Source organism: Salvelinus fontinalis, chromosome 1, assembly GCF_029448725.1.
Source record: "Salvelinus fontinalis isolate EN_2023a chromosome 1, ASM2944872v1, whole genome shotgun sequence".
Classification (NCBI taxonomy): Eukaryota; Metazoa; Chordata; class Actinopteri; order Salmoniformes; family Salmonidae; genus Salvelinus; species Salvelinus fontinalis.
This window is the reverse complement of record NC_074665.1, coordinates 47,028,258-47,052,787: the sequence shown is the minus strand read 5'-3', so window position 1 is coordinate 47,052,787 and position 24,530 is coordinate 47,028,258. Positions and strand designations below refer to the sequence as shown.

Here is a 24,530-nt window from a genome sequence, read left to right as displayed (position 1 = left end):
CTGAGCATACACAAATAAAGTTAGTCATTACATTCATAATTATCCTTAGTCTATATGTTGAAGTGCAGGCTTTATTTGACAAGTTTCGTGGCTCTTACAAAGCCCACAGAGCGTGTTTTTCCACCAACAGCTATTATAGTTACACAGATGAGATGTTAATGAAGCAATACAGACCAAAATGAAGTGTCTTGAGTTTAGTTTGCGTGTTCTACAGTCTTGTAAATATAGGAGGGTGACTGAGACATGCAATGTAACATCCATAACGATTTTTACTTTGGATCATCTTAAAACAGTCTCTGTAATGCTAACTTTCATCAAGGTTTTATATGGTTTATAATTGGTTTCTCTCTTCTCGTTGTCAGTATCCTTTTTCTGCGGTATGATATTTGTAACATCCATAATGGTTGTGGATGTGATGGATATTGATGTATTTATCTTAGCTTCAGAAGCGTGTGCTTGTTCTGGAATTTATTCTTCAGACTTTCCCTGAAGCAATTGTTGCATTTTTGTGTTCTAGCTACGATTCTCTTGGAAAATATATGCTGAAATGCATTTCTCATACAGTAGTACTCTTTTATTTTTTTAGATAGAAAGATGAGAAGAGTGTTTATCAACAATCTGTGAGTAGTCCTGGAGTGTCATTTTTAAATGAAGGCCCATCTATTTGTAGTATAGGCACATGTACTTTTGAAGTCGGAAGTTTACATACACCTTAGCCAAATACATTTAAACTCAGTTTTTCACAATTCCTGACATTTAATCCCAGTAAAAATTCCCTGTCTTAGGTCAGTTAGCATCACCACTTTATTTTAAGAATGTGAAATGTCAGAATAATAGAAGAGAGAATGATTTATTTCAGCTTGTATTTATTTCATCACATTCCCAGTGGGTCAGAAGTTTACATACACTCAATTAGTATTGTATAGCATTGCGTTTAAATTGTTTGACTTGGGTCAAACATTTCGGGTAGCCTTCCACAAGCTTCCCACAATAAGTTGGGTGAATTTTGGTCCATTCCTCCTGACAGAGCTGGTGTAACTGACTCAGGTTTGTAGGCCTCCTTGCTCGCACACGCTTTTTCAGTTCTGCCCACAAATTTTCTATAGGATTGAGATCAAGGCTTTGTGATGGCCACTCCAATACCTTGACTTTGTTATAGCCAAACAGTTCTATTTTTGTTTCATCAGACCAAAGGACATTTCTACAAAAAGTACATTCTTCGTCCCCATGTGCAGTTGCAAACCGTAGTCTGGCTTTTTTATGGTGGGTTTGGAGCAGTGTCTTCTTCCTTGTTGAGCGGCCTTTCAGGTTATGTCGATATAGGACTCGTTTTCCTGTGGATATAGATACTTTTGTACCTGTTTCCTCCAGCGTCTTCACAAGGTCCTTTGCTGCTGTTCTGGGATTGATTTGCACTTTTGGCACCAAAGTACGTTCATCTCTAGGAGACAGAGCGCGTCTCCTTTCTGCGCAGTATGACGGCTGCGTGGTCCCATGGTGTTTATACTTGCGTACTATTGTTTGTACAGATGAACATGGTACCTTCAGGCATTTGGAAATTGCTCCCAAGGATGAACCAGACTTGTGGAGGTCTACAGTTTTTTTTCTGTTTTTTTTTCTGATGTCTTGGCTGATTTCTTTTGATTTTCCCGTGAGTTTGAAGGTAGGCCTTGAAATACGTCCACAGGTACACTTCCAATTGACTCAAATGGTGTCAATTAGCCTATCAGAAGTTTCTAAAGCCATGCCATCATTTTCTGGAATTTTCCAAGTTGTTTAAAGGCACAGTCAACTTAGTGTATGTAAACTTCTGACCCACTGGAATTGTGATGCAGTGAATTATAAGTGAAATAATCTGTCTGTAAACAATTGTTGGAAAAATGATTTGTGTCATGCACAAAGTAGATGTCCTAACCGACTTGCCAAAACGATAGTTTGTTTACAAGAAATTTGTGGAGTGGTTAAAAAATGAGTTGTAATGACTCCAACCTAAGTGTATGTAAACTTCCGACTTCAACTCTATGTTGTCTCATTTGCATATTTTATTACAATATTTCAGGAACATTTTAATACAGAAAAACCTGGTCTAAATTCAAACGGTAAAGGTTAATTTTGATATATAAAGATATAAAAATAACTTATTAGGGTGTGGTGCCTGGCCTTGTATATTATTCAGGCTACCTGTAGTTATGCAATGATAAGGCACTATGTCTTCTGACATTTAAAAAACCTTCCAAGTGACAACAAATGTATTATGATCGATTTTTCTCAAGATATCTTTAAGATTTTAATGTCTATTTCAGACTAACATCATAACGGCGGGGGGCGGCAGGTATCCTAGTGGTTAGAGCGTTGGGCCAGTAACCGAAAGGTTGCTGGATCGAATCCCCAAGCTGACAAGGTAAAAATCTGTCGTTCTGCCCCTGAGCAAGGCAGTTAACCCATTGTTCCCCGGGCCCGAAGACGTGGATGTCGATTAAGGCAGACCCCCGCACCTCTCAGATTCAGAGGGGTTGGGTTAAATGCGGAAGACACATTTCAGTTGAATACATTCAGTTGGACAACTGACTTTTCTTTCCCCCCTATAACATCCATAAAAGTTGTTTTTCCTCTAAAATATTATTGGAAATGACTGTCTTTTTTTTGTGTTCAACCATGTGTTCAATCCATGTTTTGACTTAAGACTTAAACCTTTGCTAAGATGTTCAGTTTCCTCAAAAAGCTTGTCCATTTCATGTAACATCTATAACGCTTCTTATTTGCTTTATTTCTACAACACGTCAATATATATAAGTCCGTTTTTAGGGGTATACACTCCCCCCAAGGGGACCTATAGATACACAAATCAAAAGTTTCATTTATATTTTGTTTGTCCATTCTGTGAGACATTGAAGTTGTGATTTGTTTTGCAAATGTAATATCCATGTTTGTTTTGCATGTGTGTTCGAATGTGCTGTCGTTGATCTGTGTAGATGGGAGTTCTCGCGTTATGGAAGGTGGACGCTCGAGGAAGACTACAGGGAAGTCACATAGTGAAGCACGACTACACCAAACCCTTAACCTACTGTATCTTCAGACCAGCACCCCCGGGAGAGTGAGTTACTAGAACCCTATAAGTACCCCAAAAGGTTCTGAGTCGGAGCAGGCTATTGTTCCGTATAAGCTCTTGACAAAGAGATGCCTCAATTGATATACTGCATTGGTCCCCAATTACATTAATCTGCGGGTAGATTTTTTACTTGAGCGGATGGACGGGAGACAGGAACATAGTTATAAATCATTTGTACACTGCAAATTGACCTCAAGAAGCCCAAACAGAAATAGTATTTGACAAAAACAGAATAATTTCAAACCTTGATTACATTGGGATACAATCACACATGCCTCTATATTTATGCGTAGGAATAGTTGGGAACAGATTTCCCTAAATTAAAATGACTTTGATCTGAGTTCCTGGTGATTTAACAGTCCTTTATGTCCAACAACGAAAATGATATATCAAGTTTTTATTTTATTGCTCAAAAAACTTGGATGGCCAAATAAAATCAGCATTTTGCCCGAGAGCCGCCTATTGGGGAACCCTGATATACTGTATGTGGATAAATATTTTGGAGTCCGTGTGGTTTTATGCAACTAGTCAATGTTATGGTTAGGTAGGACAACTAATTGTATCCATATTATCGCTATTGCGAAATTATCTTTGGTTGTCAATCAATGGCACTGACACTGTCTCGCCCTGCTATTAAGCATTTAAATGCCAAGTGTAAGTTAAGCCAGGCACTGTCTCCCAAATTGTTGGTCGGGACCCAAACCCACTGGTGCATTGCAGTTGTTTCTCTTTTGTGTTGCTCAAGACTGGGTCCTAGCTAGAAAAATGGTTTTGCTTATTCACTGGGTCAGAATGACTAACATTTGAAAGACCTTAGCTGTGCTATTTTGCCAACTCCTATTGCCATTGTCACATCATTGTTTGGCGTAACAATGACCATAGGAGTTGGCAAGACTGCACAAACAGATCTGGGATTCAGGCTAGTGTCAGTGTCACAATGCATAGTTTGGAAACCATTCCACTAAGATCCTGTCCCAGTGTATGATGCTAACTGTGTTTGTGGTCGGTTCCAAGGGATGTGGCGATGCTGGCGCGGGCGGCAGTGGGCGGGGACGAGAGTGCCCTGGACATGTTCAACTGGAGGAAGGCTGGGAATGGACCGCCGCTCAAGATGGGCCCTCAGGAGGGTCTGGTGTTCTACGTCGGCACGGCAGACGGTTAGACGCTCTCAAACTCTGTGTTTTTACCTGCATTGTTCCCCTACGTGTGAGTGTGTGTGTGCGTGAGTGAGAGTGTGTGAGAGACCTCTCGCCTCTGGGCCTGTAGAGGAATTCCTCCAAACCAGGCACTCAACAGTTAGAGTGTGTTTAGCTTTTGTGCACTGCCCACAGGGATGCAAAGTAGTCACATTTGAATTTGAATCCAAAATAGGTGACCTATGTGATTCGTGTAGATCCGATGAGAAAAGTTTGGGTGGGGGGCTTTGGATGACTACTGACTGTATGCGAACGACTGATGCGCATTTGGAGCAGTACTGACTGTATCTAGGGCTCAGCCAATCGTTCACATAACAACAGAATGCAGCACGCGACTGAAGAGACAACCGATTTGCTAGTTACAGCATCAGCGTGCGCTCTGGCAAGACAGCAGAGAGTGAAAAGGCAGTTTGTGTCCATACCTTTGTCAGTTAACTTACAGCAGCGCGTCCCCTGAACAATAACGAAGAGGTAGGTGAGAAGCCTGACCACGAAGACGAGGTGAGAAGGTGATGAAGCGTACTTCATGAGTTGTAACCAAAAACAACTGTCATTTGGAAAGTTTGAGGTGAGGTAGAAAGTGTGGTGGAACAAGTATTGTTAGCATTGTTAAATCACTTATCTTGCTAGCTGGATCAAATTATCCGTTAGCTAGCCAGAGAACATTAGCCAACTTAACTGATCAAATAATTGAGTTTATGGTGTGAAAATTAGCTGGCTAATAAAGTCAGACAGCTAACGTACGTTAGTTAGCTAACGTTACAACATCAGATGAGCTAACGTTAGTAACCTAACCAATTCGCTATAGTATTAACTGGTAACGTTATACTACTCCTTGCTGTTCCTCAAGTTATAAGGCGTTAGTTGCTTACTGGACCATGGCAATCTGTGTGAAATGTTAACTAGCTAACAAACTAACTACTATCTGCGAACTAATGTTTTCCCTCTACAGTATGTGGTTAATTTTCAGAATGGGAGAATTAGGTAAAAATGAGTCGTTGCTTGTTAAACAAGTGTAGCTGGAGATGGACCTGGCTTAAGCTGGATGCCACTTAGAGGTGAAAGGAACCCCACACATTTTCTCTCTTTCTCAATATAGTGGATAAAAGAGGTGTACTCTGCCTTAAAGAGATCAATTATGCCAACGAAAGGTATCATGCTCTTCTGGCACATTGTAGAATAGATGTCCGCAGGCAGAAAGTGTACAATGTAATAATGTGCAGTGTAGCCCAAAGATATTGCTTTTCTTGTGTTGAACTTGACAGTAACACTTGTGTGTGAGTGAGGGGGGATTATTTAAAAGAATTACTCGGTGAATGTTATTTTTGAACACATGTAGCCTTGTGCTACATGTCTACTACAGTGGCCACAAAATAGAGCAAAAATAGAATGCCTCTTTGTTTCATTCTATTTCTACATAAGATGTTTTTTTCCCAAGTGCAATATTTAGATGTGTGTGTGGTCACAAGCGTTCTATTATAAAGGCTGTCAAATTAGTGTATTGTTTTCTCTCAAGACTTGAGTGTCATTTGCAGTAAATTCTAGGCAACAAATAACATTTGATTGCTTTCTTCACATTTTTAAGCTATAAGTTAGGTTCACATTAACCACTTTTTATTTCACACACAGAGACGTAGATCATGTAGATCATATTCTTTGTTGTTTAATTAGTTAAATTTTGCATTTCCCCCTAGCAGGGATTTTTTTGCATGTTTTAGTGCAAAAAACAAAGTTTCACCTTTTTGAGCCCTCAGCGGTTTGCATCCCTGTGCCCAGTGTAATTAAGTAAATTTGAAGCAGCACTGTCACTGTGTTAGCCTAAGTGTATGTATTGACTCTGTGCCTAGGCAAGGTGCACTGTGTGGATGAGCATGGCAGGAGCAGCCCAGTGCTCAGTGTGGACGGCTCCATCCAGAAGCTCTTCTATCTGAAGAGGAGAGAAGTCCTGGCCGTTGTCACGGAAACCCTTTTGTTATCGCAGTACACTCTGGGACCTGAGGGGGGAGCCCAGGAGCTCATGAAGGTACATATCAAATTTTATTTTTCACAATTATTTTTATTTATTTAACTAGGCAAGTCAGTTGAGAACACATTCTTATTTACAATGACAGCCTAGGAACAGTGGGTTAACTGTGTTGTTCAGGGGCAGAATGACAGATTTTTACCTTGTCAGCTTGGGGATATGATCTAGCAACCTGTCGGTTACTGGCCCAATGCTCTAACCACTAAGCTACCTGCCGCCCCACATGCGCCAATAACAACAGGTGTAGACCTTACTGTGAAATACTTACTTACAAGCCCTTAACCTACAATGCCGTTTAAGAAATAGAGTTAAGGAGATATTGACTGAATAAACTGAAGTAAAAAAGAAAAAGAAAATCAAAAAGTAAGAAGAAGAAAAGAAAATGACATAACAATAACGAGGCTATATACAGGGGGTACCGGTACTGAGTCAATGTGCGGGGTACAGGTTAGTCGAGGTCATTTGTAAAGTGACTATGCATAGATAGTAAACAGCGAGTAGCAGCCGTGTAAAAACAAGGGGGGGTCAATGTAAATAGTCCGGGTGGCCGTTTGATTAATTGTTCAGCAATCTTATGGCTTGGGGTAGAAGCTGTTATGGAGCCTTTTGGTCCTAGACTTTAGGCTCCGGTACTGCTTGCCGTACAGTAGCAGAGAGAACAGTCTAGGACTTGGGTGACTAGAGTCTTTGACAAATTTTGGGGCCTTCCTCTGACACCGCCTAGTATATAGGTCCTGGATGTCCGGAAGCTTGGCCCCAGTGATGTACTGAGCCGTACGCACTACCCTCTGTAGCGCCTTAGTCAGATGCCGAGCAGTTGCCATACCAAGCGGGGAAGCAACCGTTCAGGATGCTCTTGATGGTTCAGCTGTAGAACTTTTTGAGGATCTGGGAACCCATGCCAAATCTTTTCAGTCTCCTGAGGGGAGAAAATGTTTTGTTTTGCCCTCTTCATGACTGTCTTTGTGTGTTTGGACCATGTTAGTTCGTTGGTGATGTGGTCACCAAGGAACTTGAAGCTCTCAACCCGCTCCACTACAGCCCCGTTGATGTTAATGGGGGCCTGTTCGGACCGTCTTTTCCTGTAGTCCACGATCATCTCCTTTGTCTTGCTCACATTGAGGGAGAGGTTGTTGTCCTGGCACCACACTGCCATGTTTCTGACCTCCCTATAGGCTGTCTCATCATTGTCGGTGATCAGGCCTACCACTGTTTTGTCATCAGAAAACTTAATTATGGTGTTGGAGTTGTGCTTGGCCATGTAGTCCTGGGTGAACAGGGAGTACAGGAGGGGACTAAGAACGTACCCCTGAGGGGCCCCGGTGTTGAGGATCAGTGTGGCAGATGTGTTGTTGCCTACCCTTACCACCTGGGGGTGGCCCGTCAGGAAGTCCAGGATCCAGTTGCAGAGGGAGGTGTTTAGTCCCATGGTCCTTAGCTTAGTGATGAGCTTTGTGGGCACTATGGTGTTGAATGTTGAGCTGTAGTCAATTAATAGCATTCTCATATAGGTGTTCCTTTTGTCCAGGTAGGAAAGGGCAGTGTGGAGTGCTATTGGGAAAGGGGGATACCTAGTCAGTTGTACAACTGAATGACTTCAACTGAAATGTGTCTTCCGCATTTAACCCAACCTCTCTGAATCAGAGAAGTACGGGAAGCTGCCTTAAATCGACTTCCACATCTTCGGCGCACAGGGAACAGTGGGTTAACTGCCTCACTCAGGGAGATTGCGTCATCTGTGGATATTTTGGGGTGGTTGGAATTGGATTGGATTGGGTCTAGGGTTTCTGGCATGATGGTGTTGATGTGAGCCATGACCAGCCTTTCAAAGCACTTCATGACTACCGACGGAAATGCTACGGGGCGTTAATCATTTAGGCAGGTTACCTTCACTTTCTTTGGCACAAGAAACGGAGAAACACACAGTCGTCCGGAACAGCTGGTTCTCTCATGCATGCTTCAGTGTTGCTTGCCTCAAAGTGAGCATAAAAGGCATTTAGCTCGTCTGGTAGGCTCACCTGGGCAGCTCACGGCTGGGTTACCATTTGTAGTACCGCTCCTTGAAAGTGGCAGCTCTAGCCTTTAGCTCGGTGCGGATGTTGCCTGTAATCCATGGCTTCTGGTTGGGATATGTGCATACGGTCACCTTTCGGTTACTAGTCCAACACTCTAACCACTAGGCTACCTGCCGCCCCAATGCCATTGGATGAATCCCAGAAGATATTCCAGTCTGTGCTAGCAAAACAGTCCTGTAGCGTCATCTGACCCCTTCTGTTTTGAGCGAGTCACTGGTACTTCCTGCTTTAGTTTTTTCTTGTAAGCAGGAATCAGGAGGATAGAATTATGGTCAGATTTGCCAAATGGAGGGGGGGGGGGGGGGCTTAGTCTTAGTGCCAGCATCGGTTTGTGGTGGTAAATAGGCAGCTACGAATAATATAGATGAGAGCTCTCTTGGTAGATAGTGTGGTCTACAGCTTATCATGAGTGTATTCTACCTCAGGCGAGCAATACCTCGAGACTTGTTTAATATTAGACATCGCACACCAGCAGTTGTTGACAAATAGACACAAACCCCTGCCCCCTGTCTAACCAGACTTAGCTGCTCTGTCCTGCCGATGCACGGAGTAGCCAGCCAGCTCTATCCGTGTCGCTATTATCCGTGTCATTGTTTAGCCACGTCTCGGTGAAAGATAAGATATTACAGTTTTTAATGTCCCGTTGGTAGGATAGTCTTAATCATAGATCGTCCAGTTTGTTTTCCAATGATTGCACGTTGGTCAATAATACGAATGGTAGTGGTGGTTTACCTACTCGTCTGCTAATTCTTACAAGGCACCCTCCTCCCCCTTTTTCGCCGTCTTTTCTTCACTCGGATGACGGGGATTTGGGCCTTGTCTCGACAAAGCAGTATATCCTTCGCGTCGGACTAATTTTTAAATTCAAATTTTTATTTTTTACCCCCCTTTTCTCCCCAATTTTCGTGGTATCCAATCGCTAGTAATTACTATCTTGTCTCATCGCTACAACTCCCGTACGGGCTCGGGAGAGACGAAGGTCGAGAGCCATGCGTCCTCCGAAACACAACCCAACCAAGCCGCACTGCTTCTTAACACAGCACGCATCCAACCCGGAAGCCAGCCGCACCAATGTGTCGGAGGAAACACCGTACACCTAGCGACCTGGTCAGCGTGCATGGCGCCCGGCCCGCCACAGGAGTCGCTAGTGCGCGATGAGACAAAGATATCCCTACCGGCCAAACCCTCCCTAATCCGGACGACGCTAGGCCAATTGTGCTTCGCCCCATGGACCTCCCGGTCGCGGCCGGCTGGAACAGAGCCTGGGCTCGAACCCAGAGTCTCTGGTGGCACAGCTAGCACTGCGATGCAGTGCCTTAGACCACTTGGGAGGCCCCGCGTCGGACTCATTAAAGAAAAAATATTTGTCCAGTTCGATGTGAGTAATCTCTGTTCTGATGTCCAGAAGCTTTTTTCGTTCTTAAGAGACGGTAGCAGTAACATTATGTACAAAATGAGTTACAAACATTGTGAAAAATCGAACAAAATAGCACGGTTGGTTAGGAGCCCGTAAAACGGCAGCCATCTCCTCTGGCGCCATTCCTTAGAACTGTCAGTTCAATTCAAGTGTGTGTGACTGTGTTTATGTGTTCTGTTGTCACAGGTGAAGCTGAGTGGGAAAAGTGGCCAAAGCGCAGACATCGTTTCAACAGAGACAGGCCTCCTCATCACAGCTACAGGGGAACAGGTCATCAGGTCAGACACACACACACACACACATACACACACAATACAATTTGATTTGATTTTGCTATCCTTGTGGGGACCAAACAATTGATTCCCATTCAAAATCCTATTTTCTCTAACCCTTAAACGTAACCTTTAACCTTTACTCCTAAACCTTAACTCCTAAACCTAATTCTAACCCTAATCCCTAATTCTAAACTAGAAATGTTCCTTGTGGGGACCAGCGAAATGTCCCCACTTGTCCAAATTTTCCTTGTTTACTATTCTTGTGAGGACTTCTGGTCCCCACAAGGATAGGAAAACCAAACACAAGGATATGAAAACCAAACACACACTGACTGTGTAGCTAACATACATTGTGTTGTAGGCTCTGGGACTTGGAGAGGGATGACAACTATGTGCTTTCTCTGGATGAGAGCCTTGGCTTTGAGAAAGGAGAGGTGTTGAACTGTGTCTCCTACTGCACAGCCAAAGGTAGGAATGAACATTACTGGCATTCTGAAAAATTGGGCTAATGGTGAGCTATGGTAGACTTACGTTAAATGGATTACAATTACACAGTATACATCCACTAGCCTAGTCCCAGATCTGTTTGTGTTAGCTTGCCAGCAACTCCTATGTCCATTGTCTCTACTGCACACTGTTTATGACAATGGCCACCATTGGAGTCGGCAAGATTCTATGCTATGCATTTACCTCTCGAATAGGCAATTCTTTGTTTAATCATATTTAGGCATAGAATTGGGCATATTTGTATTGTTTCATGATGTCGCCCTCACTCCCCTGCGTCTTTCCAGAGATCCTAGCTGCAGGCACCAACAGGGGGCGTATAGCTCTGTGGAGGATGGTGAGCCAGCCCAACACCAGGACAGACACCAAGGCCCAGTGGAAACTACAGACACCCACGGAGATCGAGGGCAATGTCACCCAGCTCCAGGTACACTACTTTATTACAGTACCACATTATACTACAGTACTACATTATACTGTCTTGACACTTTGCAATGACTCAGGCACAGTGTAATATATCCTCGTCCATCACCTCTCCAGACAGATCCAATCAAGATTAGTTTCCAATGTGCTTTTTCGTTTGTCGACACCTAGTCTAAAATATTGAATTTCACTGATTGTGGCTACAATACAATCACCGGACTCATAGAGAGAGTGCGGTTACATAAGTCAGTGACTAAGTTATTACAGTTTTACATTAATGTGTTCTCTGATTGCAATTGTCTTGTTTGTTTCCAGTGGGGCTCCAACCTGAACCTGCTGGCTGCCAACAGTGTGACCACAGTGCTGATCCTCTGTGAGCACGTCATGTCTGCCCACTTCGGCCAGCAGGTGGCAGCTGTGCAGCTGACCCCATCTCAGCTCAGCCTCACAATGTTCAACACCAACTCCCACCTCACCCTGCGTTCCGACATGCACATCAAGGGTGTCTGCGTCACCAAGGTAACCAGTCCAAACATTTGTCCCGTTACCAAGTTAACAAGCCCAAAAATGTGTCCCATGAGCCGTCACCAAGGTAACCAGACAAAAATGGGTCCCGCTACCAAGATAACCAGCCAAAAATGTGCCCTGCTCACCAACTGTGTATGTATAGCTCAGCGTTTCCCAAACTAGGGGTCGGGACCCCACATGGGGTCGCCTGATTTGAAAATGGGGTGGCGATATGATTGTATAAAAATTATAATATAGCACTTGGTTCATAGCCTCTAGGTGCGGTTGTAATAAACAGAGCTGTTTCTGATGTAAACAGAGCCGTTCTTCCTACAAATGTGGCTCTATCTTTTATGACCCCGTCACTGAAAGAAAAGACTCAGGAATATGTATGTGTCTTCTGTTTCCCTCTACAATGCCCACAAGCCACGCAGGACTTATTAGAGTGGACAAGACCAGGCATTAAATCAGACTGGGTGGGAATGAAGATGTTCTTTTCTACACAGAAGAGCGTACACAATTATTGCCCGATGATCTTCTGAACTTCCCAATACCTTTCTGATATGTTTCAGTCACTTCAAACCATACTTCCTTCACATTGAAATAATGTCAAAAGTACAGACTGATTTGTAATAGACTGTCACAGCCCCAATTAAAGACGTAAACATTGGTTGTTGATTACATCACTTCTTTTAACATGTTGGAGTCGCAATTTAAAAATAATCTAAATGGGGTCACAGGCCCAAAACGTTTGGGAACCCCTGGTCTAGCTTGACTTGGGAGGCTATCGAATCATTTGTTTTCTGCTCAATGTGAAACTTTTACTGTGTCTGTCTCACACAGGGAGGTGTGTTATCTAAGGAGTATGTGAGGTGTGTTGAGTGGTCTTTTACCATGACTGAGATATTAGGCATCTGATGTTTACGTGATGTATGTTCAGGACACAGTCACAGTGTGGAACGGGAAGCAGGTCACTGTGTACGAACCCTCAGGGGCAACTCTACGCAACACAGGTAAAGTGGCTACACAGCTAAATAGTGATAACATTGCACAACACCAGCATGGCACTGCATAACATGGTCATAAGCACTTATAACACGGTCGTAAGCACTGCGTTAAGACAGATGCTTAGTGTTATTCAGCCCTGTGTGAATCGTCCCTTTCCCCTCCTCTCCCGTCCTGCTCGTCCCCAGGCTCTTTCCTGTGTGAGTCCCAGATCTTAGCTGTGCATGATGAGAATATCTACACTGTGGAGCCCAATAGAGTCCAGGTCCGCACACCACAGGTCAGTCCCCTTACCTGGAACCCTCTGCCTATCCACAGTCACGCACGCGCAGATACATACAGACGCATGCACGCACGGATACACACACACACACAGTATGCATACTGCCTCTTACGGCTTCAAGGCTCCTGTCAAATCTAGTTTGGTGTTCTTGTTTTTGTCTGTAGCTTAATTCTTAGCTAGTTTTCTACAGCAGGTAATTAATCCTGCAGCAACAGGACATTTATTATGTGGATTATAATTACTGGACATTTTTGTCGGCGTTGATACATTTTTTGTTAGGGCAAATTGGTGAAAATTACAAACTTTAGAAGCCTTTTTAAACCTGAAATACACTTCTGTGCAGGAAAATAATTGTCAGCAACAGGTGATCAAATTACGATCCTTCTCTGTATATTGTAGATAAGCATTGTGTGTCTCTCTGACTCTGTCTCCCAGGGCACAGTGAAGCAGCTACTAGCCTTCTCTGAGGCCGAGGGCAACCCTGTGCTGCTCAGTGTGTGTCAGGGCTACCTGGTGGTGGGAACAGACACAGCTCACATCAAGGTCTTTGACCTCACTCGCAGGTATCCACAAAAACAGATAAAAAGCTCTCAATTTACATTACTTGTAATGGCACAACCACTTTTTCAAATCAGTGTCGTTAGCCAGTGAATGAGCTTGGCCATTTTTTTATTTTGTTTTACAGGTCTCCATTGTTTTGTGTTGCTATACATAGCTAATTTTTAGGGTTCATTGTGTACTTCATTGTATAGACTGTATAAACGTCTGTACTGTATGTGTGTGTATAGAGAAGCCAAAGCCCACTGCAGTGCTAAGAACCTAGTGGACCTGACCCCTAATCTGGGAGCCCTGAGATCGGTCAAGTGTAACGCCAATGGCAACCAAGTCAGCATCCTGGTCACTCGGGTGAGTGGACACTCCGAGACATAGAACCTTGACTTTTTTTTTCTCCAAAGGATCTCATAGATAAACTTTGCTCTTGTGATTTGCAATGAAGTTATTTGAATTGCTACACTTCCAAGTCTGTTAAATTGTACTTCTACCAAGTTGTTGATTTATGTTGTTGCTGATTTATTTCTCCCTCTCAGGTGAATGGGAGACCTGACCACAGAATGTACTTCTATGACGTAGAGATGGACACACTCTCTCACTTTGACTTCTTCACTGGTAGACCGCCTAGTGGCATCTCACAGGCCGACGACACAGAAAGGTGTGTGTGTGTGTGTGTGTGTGCGTGCATTCTTCTGACTGCGTGTGTTCCTTTGACTGTGTATGTGTTCACCGAATGTGTGTGTGTGTGTGTGTGTGTGTGTGTGTGTGTGTGTGTGTGTGTGTGTGTGTGTGTGTGTGGTGTGTGTGTGTGTGTGTGTGTGGTGTGTGTGTGTGTCCAGACGGCCACTGACAGAGCTGAGCGAGAGATGTCCTGTGTCTCATTTCTGGGATGAGAACGAGCCTCGTCTGTTTGTGTGTGAGACGGTACTGGTCAACTCTCCCCAAATGGACCATCTGGACAGGGTAGGGGTGGCTTCATTGTACTACATACTACCACACAAAAATGTTACTTACTGTAATGTACAATCACATTAACCAGATTTGACAACAAATAATCTATTATAGGCCTGTTTTCATAATATATTTGGAAGATAGTGTGCTATTTTGTTAATATCAATTTCAATAACATTTTTTTTATATCGGTAATATCATACATGACACATGCATACAATACCAGTGTTTCCCCTATATTCATATTTTTTTCATTTTCCATTGTCATTTTTTTCCTCCATTTTTTTATTATATATCGTACCAGTCAAAAGTTTGGACACCTACTCATTCAAGGCTTTTTCTTTATTTTTACTATTTTCTACATTGTAGAATTATAGTGAAGACATCAAAACTATGAAATAACATATGGAATCATGTAGTAACCAAAAAAGCGTTAAACAAAACAAAATACATTTGATATTTGTAACGGCTTTCCTCCTCCTCTTCATCAGAAGAGGAGGAGCAGGGATCGAACCAAAATGCAGCTGAGTTTGTAGACATAATTTATTAAAGAAAAAAAAACACGAAAACACGAACTTGACTAATAAACTAACAAAACAAATAAACAGTGTAGACAGATCTGAACGACGGACTCACATAACACACGAGAACGCACGAACAGGGAAAAAAACCTACACATAAAAAACACTGAACAAACAAACCGAAACCAGTCCCGTGTGGCGTAACGACATACACAAACACAGGAGACAATCACCCACAACGAACACTGTGAAAACACCTACCTAAATATGACTCTTAATTAGAGGAACGCCAAACACCTGCCTCTAATTAAGAGCCATACCAGGCAACCCATAAACCAACATAGAAACAGAAAACATAGAATGCCCACCCAAACTCACGTCCTGACCAACTAACACATATAACAAACTAACAGAAATAGGTCAGGAACGTGACAATATTATAGATTCTTCAAAGTAGTCACCCTTTACCTTGATAACAGCTTTGTCCACTCTTGGCATGCTCTCAACCAGTTTCACCTGGAATGCTTTTCCAACCGTCTTGAAGGAGTTCCCACATATGCTGGGCACTTGTTGGCTGCTTTTCCTTCACTCTGCGGTCCGACTCATCCCAAACCATCTCAATTGGGTTCAGGTCAGGTAATTGTGGAGGCCAGGTCATCTGATGCAGCACTCCATCACTCTCCTTCTTGGTCAAATAGCCCTTACACAGCCTGGAGGTGTGTTGTCCTGTTGAAAAACAAATTATAGTCCCACTAAGCCCAAACAAGATGGGATGGCGTATCACTGCAGAATGCTGTGGTAGCCATGCTAGTTAAGTGTGCCTTGAATTCTAAATAAATCACTGACAGTGTCACCTGCAAAGCATCCCCACACCATCATACCTCCTGCTCCATGTTTCACGGTGGGAACCACAAATGTGGAGATCATCCGTTCATCTCAAATTTATACTCATCAGACCAAAGGACATATTTCCACCAGTCTAATGTCCATTGCTCGTGCTTCTTGGCCCAAGCAAGTCTCTTCTTATTATTGGAGTCCTTTAGTAGTGGTTTCTTTGCAGCAATTTGACCATGAAAGCCTGATTCACACAGTCTCCTCTGAACAGTTGATGTTGAAATGTGTCTGTTACTTGAATTCTGTGAAGCATTTATTTGGGATGCAATTTCTGAGGCTGGTAACTCTAATGAACTTATCCTCTGCAGCAGAGGTAACTCTGGGTCTTCCTTTCCTGTGGCGGTCCTCATAAGAGCCAGTTTCATCATAGTGCTTGATGGTTTTTGCGACTGCACTTGAAGAAACTTTCAAAGTTCTTGAAATTCCGGATTAACTGACCTTCATGTCTGAAAGTAATGATGGACTGTCGTCTTTTGCCAAATAGTGCTGTCTTCTGTATACCACCCCTACCTTGTCACAACACAACTGATTGGCTCAAATGCATTAAGAAGGTAAGAAATTCCACAAATTAACTTTTAACAATGCACACCTGTTAATTGAAATGCATTCCAGGTGACTACCTCATGAAGCTGGTTGAGAGAATGCCAAGAGTGTGCAAAGCTGTCATCAATGCAAAGGGTGGCTACTTTGAAGAATCTCAAATATAAAATGTATTTTGATTTGTTTAACACTTTTTTGGTTACTACATGATTCCATATGTGTTATTTCGTAGCTGTGATGTCTTCACTATTATTCTACAATGTAGAAAATAGTAGGTGTAATAGTAGGTTCTACAATGTAGAAAATAGTAGGTGTGTCCAAACGTTTGACTAGTACTGTATATTTCTGCAGAGACCCACTTTTAAAGGGATAGTGTGAGATTTTAGCAATACGACCTTTTTCTACCCAGAGTCAGATGAACTCATAGATACTATTTTTATGTGTCTTGAAGGAATGTCCCTTACTAACTAGCGTTAGTACAATGACAGGAAGTCTATGGGAACAGCATACAAGCTCGCAAAACTACCTTCAACTTCCTTCAAACTGCACGCAGAGACATAAAAATGGTATTCAATTAGTTTATCTGACTCTGGGTAGAAAAGGGTTTGATTGACAAAATCTCACACTATACCTTTAAGAACAGAGTGTCAAGTTACAGCATATATTCTAGCAAACAGAGCGAGCAGTGGCACGAATGAGATCCACGAGTGCACAGCCACCGCTTGCTCCTCATCATCTCAATAGAGTGCAGTGGCACGCATCAGTTCTATTTAAGATGGTGTCAACATAATTCAATTGTCATGCATTTTAGAATAGAATGTCCTTTTTAAAAAGTCACCAGAAGTGTCCTTCTCACAATCATTCTTCAAAACCCCCCTGAGACCCCACCCCTTTCCCACTGCTGCTGAAAATAATCCTAGGGGAAACGCTGAATACATATTAAGTGTGGTTGTGTTCGGTATGTACTGTATATGGTGTGTTCTGAGTCCGCTGTGCTATGAACTATGTAACATATAGCATGTATTTGCTGTTTCCTGCAGGTGGATGTGCTCGTGGTGACGTTTTTCTGCACTCAGGAACATGGGCTCCTCCTGCAGGACTCCTATCCCAAACCAGCCGGCCTGCAGGCCCTACTGGCCCTGGACGTTCCCTACTACTACTTCACCTGTAAGGTAGGGACAATGACCAATGTACAGTACATTACCTGCAGAGTATTGAATGGTATCCCTTTACTTAAGGTGAGGCCATTATTTACTGTATGGCTACTCTTTTGTTTCTGATTTTCTAATTTGCCAGGGACGTACTGTTCGTATGATTTATTATGTTATCATGATTTTCAGTAGGCCTACAGATGTTGGATCCTAATTTGGGACAGTTTGCTACAGCAGGAAAAAAATCCTGTAGCGACAGGAAATCTGAATTATTATGTGGATTATAATTCATGGACATTTTTTGTAGGGGTTGATACATTTTACATTACTGCAAATCAAGTCTGAAATTCTAAAGTGGAAATTGCACATTTTAGAAGCCTTTTTAAACATGCTGTGCAGGCAAATTCTCATCAACAAAAGAGTGATCAAATTAAGATCCTACATCTGTAAATCACTTGTAAGGTAGGGTTGCTCTCTTGCTTCTCTTTCCCATCTTATCCATCAGAGGTTATGCTCATAAAACTCGGTTAGTCTTTCTTTTCATTTTGCATAATCTTTGCTTGGGCTCTTCTTCCCTCTCTTTCTTGAGTGTATGTGAATTTGTCATATTTCATGAGGATGTGCATGTCTGTCTGTGTTTGTGCTTGGCTTCCATTCACACCAGCTGTTGTTTCGGAGGGGTGGTATCTCTATACCAGAAGTAAGTATCTACTGCCCCTTCAGTTAGTCAGTGCTGCAAATTTCCTCGGCTTTTCCATAGTCCTACCCTCTTTTCCTAGGCTGGTGGCATTGTAAAACCTCCATTGTGTTATAATGATTAACAGGACAATGTAATCTAGACCGTCCAAAGTGAAATATGTTTTTACATAGGAAGAATGCACCACAGTATTCAGATGCATAAGTCAGAATTGTAGGGTCCATGTTTTGTAGCTTGTAGCATAGAATGACATAGAATTGGATAGGATATCTGTAGCTTACTCCACTGGTTGGATAGGGTCAATGTCTTCTTAGATGTCTATTTCCACTGTTTTTGATTTCCTTTCTTGTCTGTGTCTCCCTACTAGCCCTAGATCTCATATCTGAGGATGTTTCCTTTCATTGAGCCTACTCTTCTATGATAAAGGACTGGGTGTTGCTACAATAGTGTGTGTGTGTGCGCGTGGCATTTTCCCTTCCTAATCAAGGAGCCAAATTCTTTCATCTTACCTGTGTGTAATCGAGCCGGCTGCCAGTATTGAAAGTTATCAGGCTATAATAGAAAAAGGCTTCAAGAGCCAGATTCTATCTCTGGAGAAAATAAAGAGTTTCCTGAAAAAAAATCTGTAAAACAAAAACAAAATCTGGAACTTTATCTTACCCCACTCCAACCATTATGTTGAATTTCGACAATCACTCTACCTCTTTTTTTGCTCTAAAGGGTTCATCAGTACAAACCACATGGTTTAGTTATACATTAGTATTGTTTGTGTGGGGAATTTTCATATTCGGGTGTGAAGTGTTTGAAATAGAGATGAGATTGGACAAATCAATGCATTAAAGAACTAGACCCCATGGAAGCACAACACAAAATCTCTATAGTCACATTGTATTGAAATAGCTAATACTTGGTTATCTCATCAACACCCAGACAGGTGAGAGGGATCCAGAGGCGGAGGAGGCCCAAGCTCCAGACCCCACCCAATCTCCAACCCTGGCCCAGGCCTCAGTCCCGGCTGCCCAGTCCCCCCACATGGTGTCCAGACGAGCCCTCCGGGACTTTCAGGGCCTGGAGAACTGTGAAAAGGCCACCCGCGATGCCATGCTCAACTTTAGCTTCTACCTGACCATCGGAAACATGGACGAGGCCTTCAAGTCCATCAAGCTCATCAAGAGGTAAGATAACTTGGATAGGCCTAGTTTTAACACTCGCTGACTGATAACTCATCAAGAAGTTAAAAGCAAGATAAGTTTACTGTGCTCCGTCTGTGCGGAGAATACAGTATTTAACAGCTGACAGCTTTCTTCAATCATGTATCACACCGACTCCAGTAGTGCGATTGTATCGGAGTGTGTCTGCACATATGTGTATGCCTTAGCTAACCCCCAACGCCTTCGCTTCGCCCAATCAGTGGGCAGTGGGGTAGACGTGCTGAATGGCCATGCCTGCAGCCGTGCACCGTCCATTTGCCACCGCTTCCTATCATCACTTCCTGGGTCATGCCCACACCAGGGCCCCCATTAACTTCAGTAATTGCTAAGCACGTCCCAGTTCAAAGGCTTCAGGAAAGGCTATGGGGATGGTATTGTTGGTATGACCTTGATTCCTCTCAGGCCCTCTGTCTGAAGGTTTGCAATGGGAGACTTCATTGTGACAGGTTCTTTAAACCAACACAAATCTTTCAGCTGTAGAGGCCAAACATGGATAGAAAGATCATGATCGCTCCCTGACCTCAGGATTAAAATGTTCTATGTGGGCTGGTGGTATAACTATAACAAAACAGCTTTGGCCTTGAACTGAGAGGAGCACTTATTTTGCTCACAATTTTAGAGCAATGGCCTTATCTGTAAAGCAGGGGTTCTTCAACCTTTTCAGCTCCAGACCAAAATGAAAAATCTACCATCTCACCTCTCACATGCCCAGGGCCCAGTTTAAAAAACCCCACTGTAAAGGAAAGATTATTGAGTAATGCTGTTTGAGTGGGAAAACAGACACGATTATTGCTTTGATTTGACCAGCAGAGCAAATCCATTGGAAATGAGAGCTGGCTAGCGTACGTGTAGCCTAAGCAGAGGGGTTTGACGGAGACGGGAGTGTGTTTAAAGCAAGGATGCTGTGATATGATCTGACAAACCGTTTTCTGCTTATAGTAGCATAGTATGAAGGGGATTTTCAATCACAGGACATGATTTAGGATGTTTTGTGTGTGTGTGTGTACTGTACTGTACGTTATGGTGAGGGGATGTGCTTCTCTAAACACACTGTGACACACAGATCCCTTGTCCTTGTTTGGTTCTAAAAGAGCGCCCTTTCAGCCAACCAGAGAAATAGGTCAGAGAGGGGATGTGTGTGTGCATGTGTGTGTGACAAAGGGTGCCACCTCAAAGTAGCCTGGACGTCATCTATAGACAAAATACGTGACTGGACACTCCAATCCTAAATTCCCCAGAAGTACTGCTTTGAGCACGTACAAACACGCAAATATGTTTGAAAATACAAAAGGGGATAATAGCCTAGCTAGCCGGATATGACACTATGTTTAATAGGTTGATGACAACTTTAGTAAGTTCCGCAGTGACAGTTATTTTCACTGCCAATTCCTTCTTCAAAGCAGTCACTGTAGCCAGTGTGTTTGATCTCCGCTTATCCCCACCAACAGGACGATGCCCCTCTTGTCCTGTGTGTGACCAATAACATGTACTTCTCTTCCATCTATCTGCTGGGGCTCATTGCCATGGAAACGGCCTTTTGAACTGCCAAAACATGATTCAACGGAGAGACCCGCGTACTGTACATGTGAACTCCCAGCAGAGCTTTACTGATAGGCCTATCTCTAAATATTAGATGTATTTGATTTGATACGACCAACTCTGGTCCTGGTCTAAATGCAAAGTGAGCCCTACTGCTGATGAAGCTGTTATAGCTAATGAGACCTGTTGTACAAGTCTTGCTCTAATGCAGATGGAAAGTTGATAAGACGAAACCTCAACCTGATATTTCTCGTCTAGAATTTGAACTAATATCTCTGAACATGTCGCCGCTCTCTTTGAGACACGCTAAAGCAGACATACTGACGCAGGATGTCGGATACAGTATGTCGGATACAGTGTGGAATGTCTCTGCTCAGTCCAGATCCCCCAGTGCAATTTCCTGTCATTCACGTTGTCCTTGACACCAGGTGACACGCTACAGGGCTATCGCTCCATATGAATACCAGCCTTCACTTACAAAATGTCCTTTGCCGTCGGCCTTTTATTTACAGGGGTAACGCTTCGTCTTCGTCCATTTCCGAGTCAGACAAAGGAAGTCTCCAGAAGTACAGCTAGACTGATGTATTAATGCAATGGTCAACAGTACAATGATTGTTGTAGTGAAGTGCCTTCTGGCGAGTTTACTGTATAACCTTCTCTATGAGAGAAAAGTACACTAGTCTAACACTATTTAATAGGTCACACAATATGTCTTGGTATTTTGACAATGCTTATCAGTGCTATCTATAGTTGTAGGCTATTTCTTAGTGACGCCTCCAAAGCATTTTACCCTACCTTATAAGTTTAATTTAGGGGCAACTGTCTCAGTATGTAGAAATGTCACTCGATTACAGCAAACACGTTGTTATAGATTGTTATAGGCCGTCATTGAAAATAAGAATGTGTTCTTAACTGACTTGCCTAGTTAAATAAAGGTAAAAAAAAAAAAAAAAAAAAAAAAAAAAATAGATCAGGAGGAACACTGCATAACATAGGCTCGTCATTTTGCTTTTACAATTTGATTTGTTCATCAGTAAGCCTGGATTAATTCGTCAGTTGTTTTATATAACCCAGTAACTTTGAAGTATTTTCTAACCATAATCCTCCCTCATAGAATTTAATCAAAGTATATGTTTGAAGAAAAGATGCAAGAACCACCACAAACAGGTACAGACGACGTGAATACTTTTAGTTAAACATAATATTTATTGATTTGCAAACAATCAATGGCAAAGGAATATTGTGGCGCTTCCTCTTCTCATCACTTCATTTCTCTTCTCTTCAATTCTCTGCTCTTCTCTTCTTCACCTACTCAAAGTCATCCTCTATGAACCTTCTGAGCAAGAACATCCCCTGAAGCAGCTGGATTTCTTCTTCTTCTCCTCCTTGGTCTCCTTCTCCAAGACCACCTGAACCTTCTCATGCTCCAGGCTGGCATAGTGCTCCTGGTATCCCTGGATGAGCCACTGCGCCTCTTCCTTGGGCCGCAGCTCCTCTGTCTTGTCAATGACGGTCGTCAGTGAGACAGTGCATTGGGTTCAACCTCTCGTCCTTAGCCAGGAGAATGTTCTCCAGCTTGGGCATGTTGTCTTGGTTCTCGTGGACCCACTCCTCTGCCCTCTGAACAGCCCTCTCCTCCCTCAGCAACTCAGTGTGGAGCTGACAGCACTTCATCTTCAGCTCGGCTTTCTCCTTCTCCCGAGAGAACAGGAAAACGGAGCAATAGAATGAGACCGATTATCCTTTTAAAGATGCTGGGAGACGTATTGCTGTAACTATATTAATAAATTAAGAACACGCATCAGAATCACACTTCGGTCATATCCAACAAGTATCATGTGTTCTCACCTGGGTGCAGATTCTCAGGTGCATGTTGTACAGAATCATGACAAGAGGGTCGTCCATTCCAGGGCCAGCCGTAGAAGCAGCCTCTGAGGTCAGCAAAGGCTGGTGGTCTTCTGCGAGTCATGCGGGGTATGACCTTAGGACAATAGGCAAGCTGCTTGGTGAGAAGGCAACAACTGTTGGCACAATTATTAGAAAATGGAAGAAGTTCAAGATGACGGTCAATCACCCTCGGTCTGGGGCTCCATGCAAGATCTCACCTCGTGGGGCATCAATGAGGAAGGTGAGGGATCAGCCCAGAACTACACGGCAGGACCTGGTCAATGACCTGAAGAGAGCTGGGACCACAGTCTCAAAGAAAACCATTAGTAACACACTACGCCGTCATGGATTAAAATCCTGCAGCGCGCGCAAGGTCCCCCTGCTCAAGCCAGCGCATGTCCAGGCACGTCTGAAGTTTGCCAATGACCATCTGGATGATCCAGAGGAGGAATGGGAGAAGGTCATGTGGTCTGATGAGACAAAAATAGAGCTTTTTGGTCTAAACTCCACTCGCCGTGTTTGGAGGAAGAAGAAGGATGAGTACAACCCCAAGAACACCATCCCAACCGTGAAGCATGGAGGTGGAAACATTCTTTGGGGATGCTTTTCTGCAAAGGGGACAGGACGACTGCACCGTATTGAGGGGAGGATGGATGGGGCCATGTATCGCGAGATCTTGGCCAACAACCTCCTTCCCTCAGTAAGAGCATTGAAGATGGGTCGTGGCTGGGTCTTCCAGCATGACAACGACCTGAAACACACAGCCAGGGCAACTAAGGAGTGGCTCCGTAAGAAGCATCTCAAGGTCCTGGAGTGACCTAGCCAGTCTCCAGACCTGAACCCAATAGAAAATCTTTGGAGGGAGCTCCTCTGTCCAGTGTTCCTCTGTCCAGTGTCTGTGTTCTTTTGCCCCCCTCTTAATCTTTTATTTTTATTGGCCAGTCTGAGATATGGCTTTTTCTTTGTAACTCTGCCTAGAAGGCCAGCATCCTGGAGTTGCCTCCGCTGTTGACGTTGAGACTGGTGTTTTGCGGGTAGTATTTAATGAAGCTGCCAGTTGAGGACATGTCTGGAGTCTGTTTCTCAAACTAGACACTCTAATGTACTTGTCCTCTTGATCAGTTATGCACCGGGGCCTCCCACCCCTCTTTATATTCTGGTTAGAGCTAGTTTGCGTTGTTCTGTGAAGGGAGTAGTACACAGCGTTGTACAAGATATTCAGTTTCTTTGCAATTTCTCGCATGGAATAGCCTTCATTTCTCAGAACAAGAATAGACTGACGAGTCTGATGGAGTGGCCATCACAAAGCCCTGACCTCAACCCTATATATGATTTGTGGGCAGAACTGAAAAAGCGTGTGCGAGCAAGCAGGCCTACAAATCTGACTCAGTTTCACCAGCTCTGTCAGGAGGAATGGGCCAAAATTCATTCCATTTATTGTGGGAAGCTTGTGGAAGGCTACCCGAAACGTTTGACCCAAGTTAAACTACTTAAAGGCAATGCTACCAAATACTAATTGAGTGTATGTTAACTTCTGACCCACTGGGAATGTGATGAAAGAAATAAAAGCAGAAATAAATAATTCTCTAAAATATTATTCTGACATTTCACATTCTTAAAATAAATGTGAAATGGGCATTTTTACTTGGATTAAATGTCAGGAATTGTGGAAAACTGAGTTTAAATGTATTTGGCTGAGGTGTATGTAAACTTCCGACTTCAACTGTATATATATATATTTTATTTATTTGTGGTAACACAATATTTTTA

General features: G+C 43.1%; 1 protein-coding gene across 2 annotated transcripts in view; it reads left to right on the top strand.

The window, feature by feature from the left end:
- Positions 1–24,530, top strand: part of ift140 (intraflagellar transport 140 homolog (Chlamydomonas)) — a 47,827-nt gene that overhangs the window by 1,511 nt on the left and 21,786 nt on the right. Inside the window, exons 1-16 of one of the 2 annotated variants that reach the window (XM_055923974.1) lie at positions 593–2,401; positions 2,973–3,094; positions 4,124–4,266; positions 6,153–6,328; positions 10,007–10,098; positions 10,457–10,563; positions 10,887–11,026; positions 11,338–11,541; positions 12,470–12,542; positions 12,723–12,814; positions 13,253–13,380; positions 13,606–13,723; positions 13,906–14,027; positions 14,209–14,332; positions 17,316–17,447; positions 19,054–19,298. In XM_055923974.1, coding sequence (XP_055779949.1) covers positions 2,973–3,094; positions 4,124–4,266; positions 6,153–6,328; positions 10,007–10,098; positions 10,457–10,563; positions 10,887–11,026; positions 11,338–11,541; positions 12,470–12,542; positions 12,723–12,814; positions 13,253–13,380; positions 13,606–13,723; positions 13,906–14,027; positions 14,209–14,332; positions 17,316–17,447; positions 19,054–19,298 — 2,018 coding nt within the window. In that variant the 5' untranslated portion in view covers positions 593–2,401. Of the gene's footprint in view, positions 1–592; positions 2,402–2,972; positions 3,095–4,123; positions 4,267–6,152; positions 6,329–10,006; positions 10,099–10,456; positions 10,564–10,886; positions 11,027–11,337; positions 11,542–12,469; positions 12,543–12,722; positions 12,815–13,252; positions 13,381–13,605; positions 13,724–13,905; positions 14,028–14,208; positions 14,333–17,315; positions 17,448–19,053; positions 19,299–24,530 lie in introns of those variants that run through there. The other variant, XM_055923968.1, reaches the window with a different exon arrangement.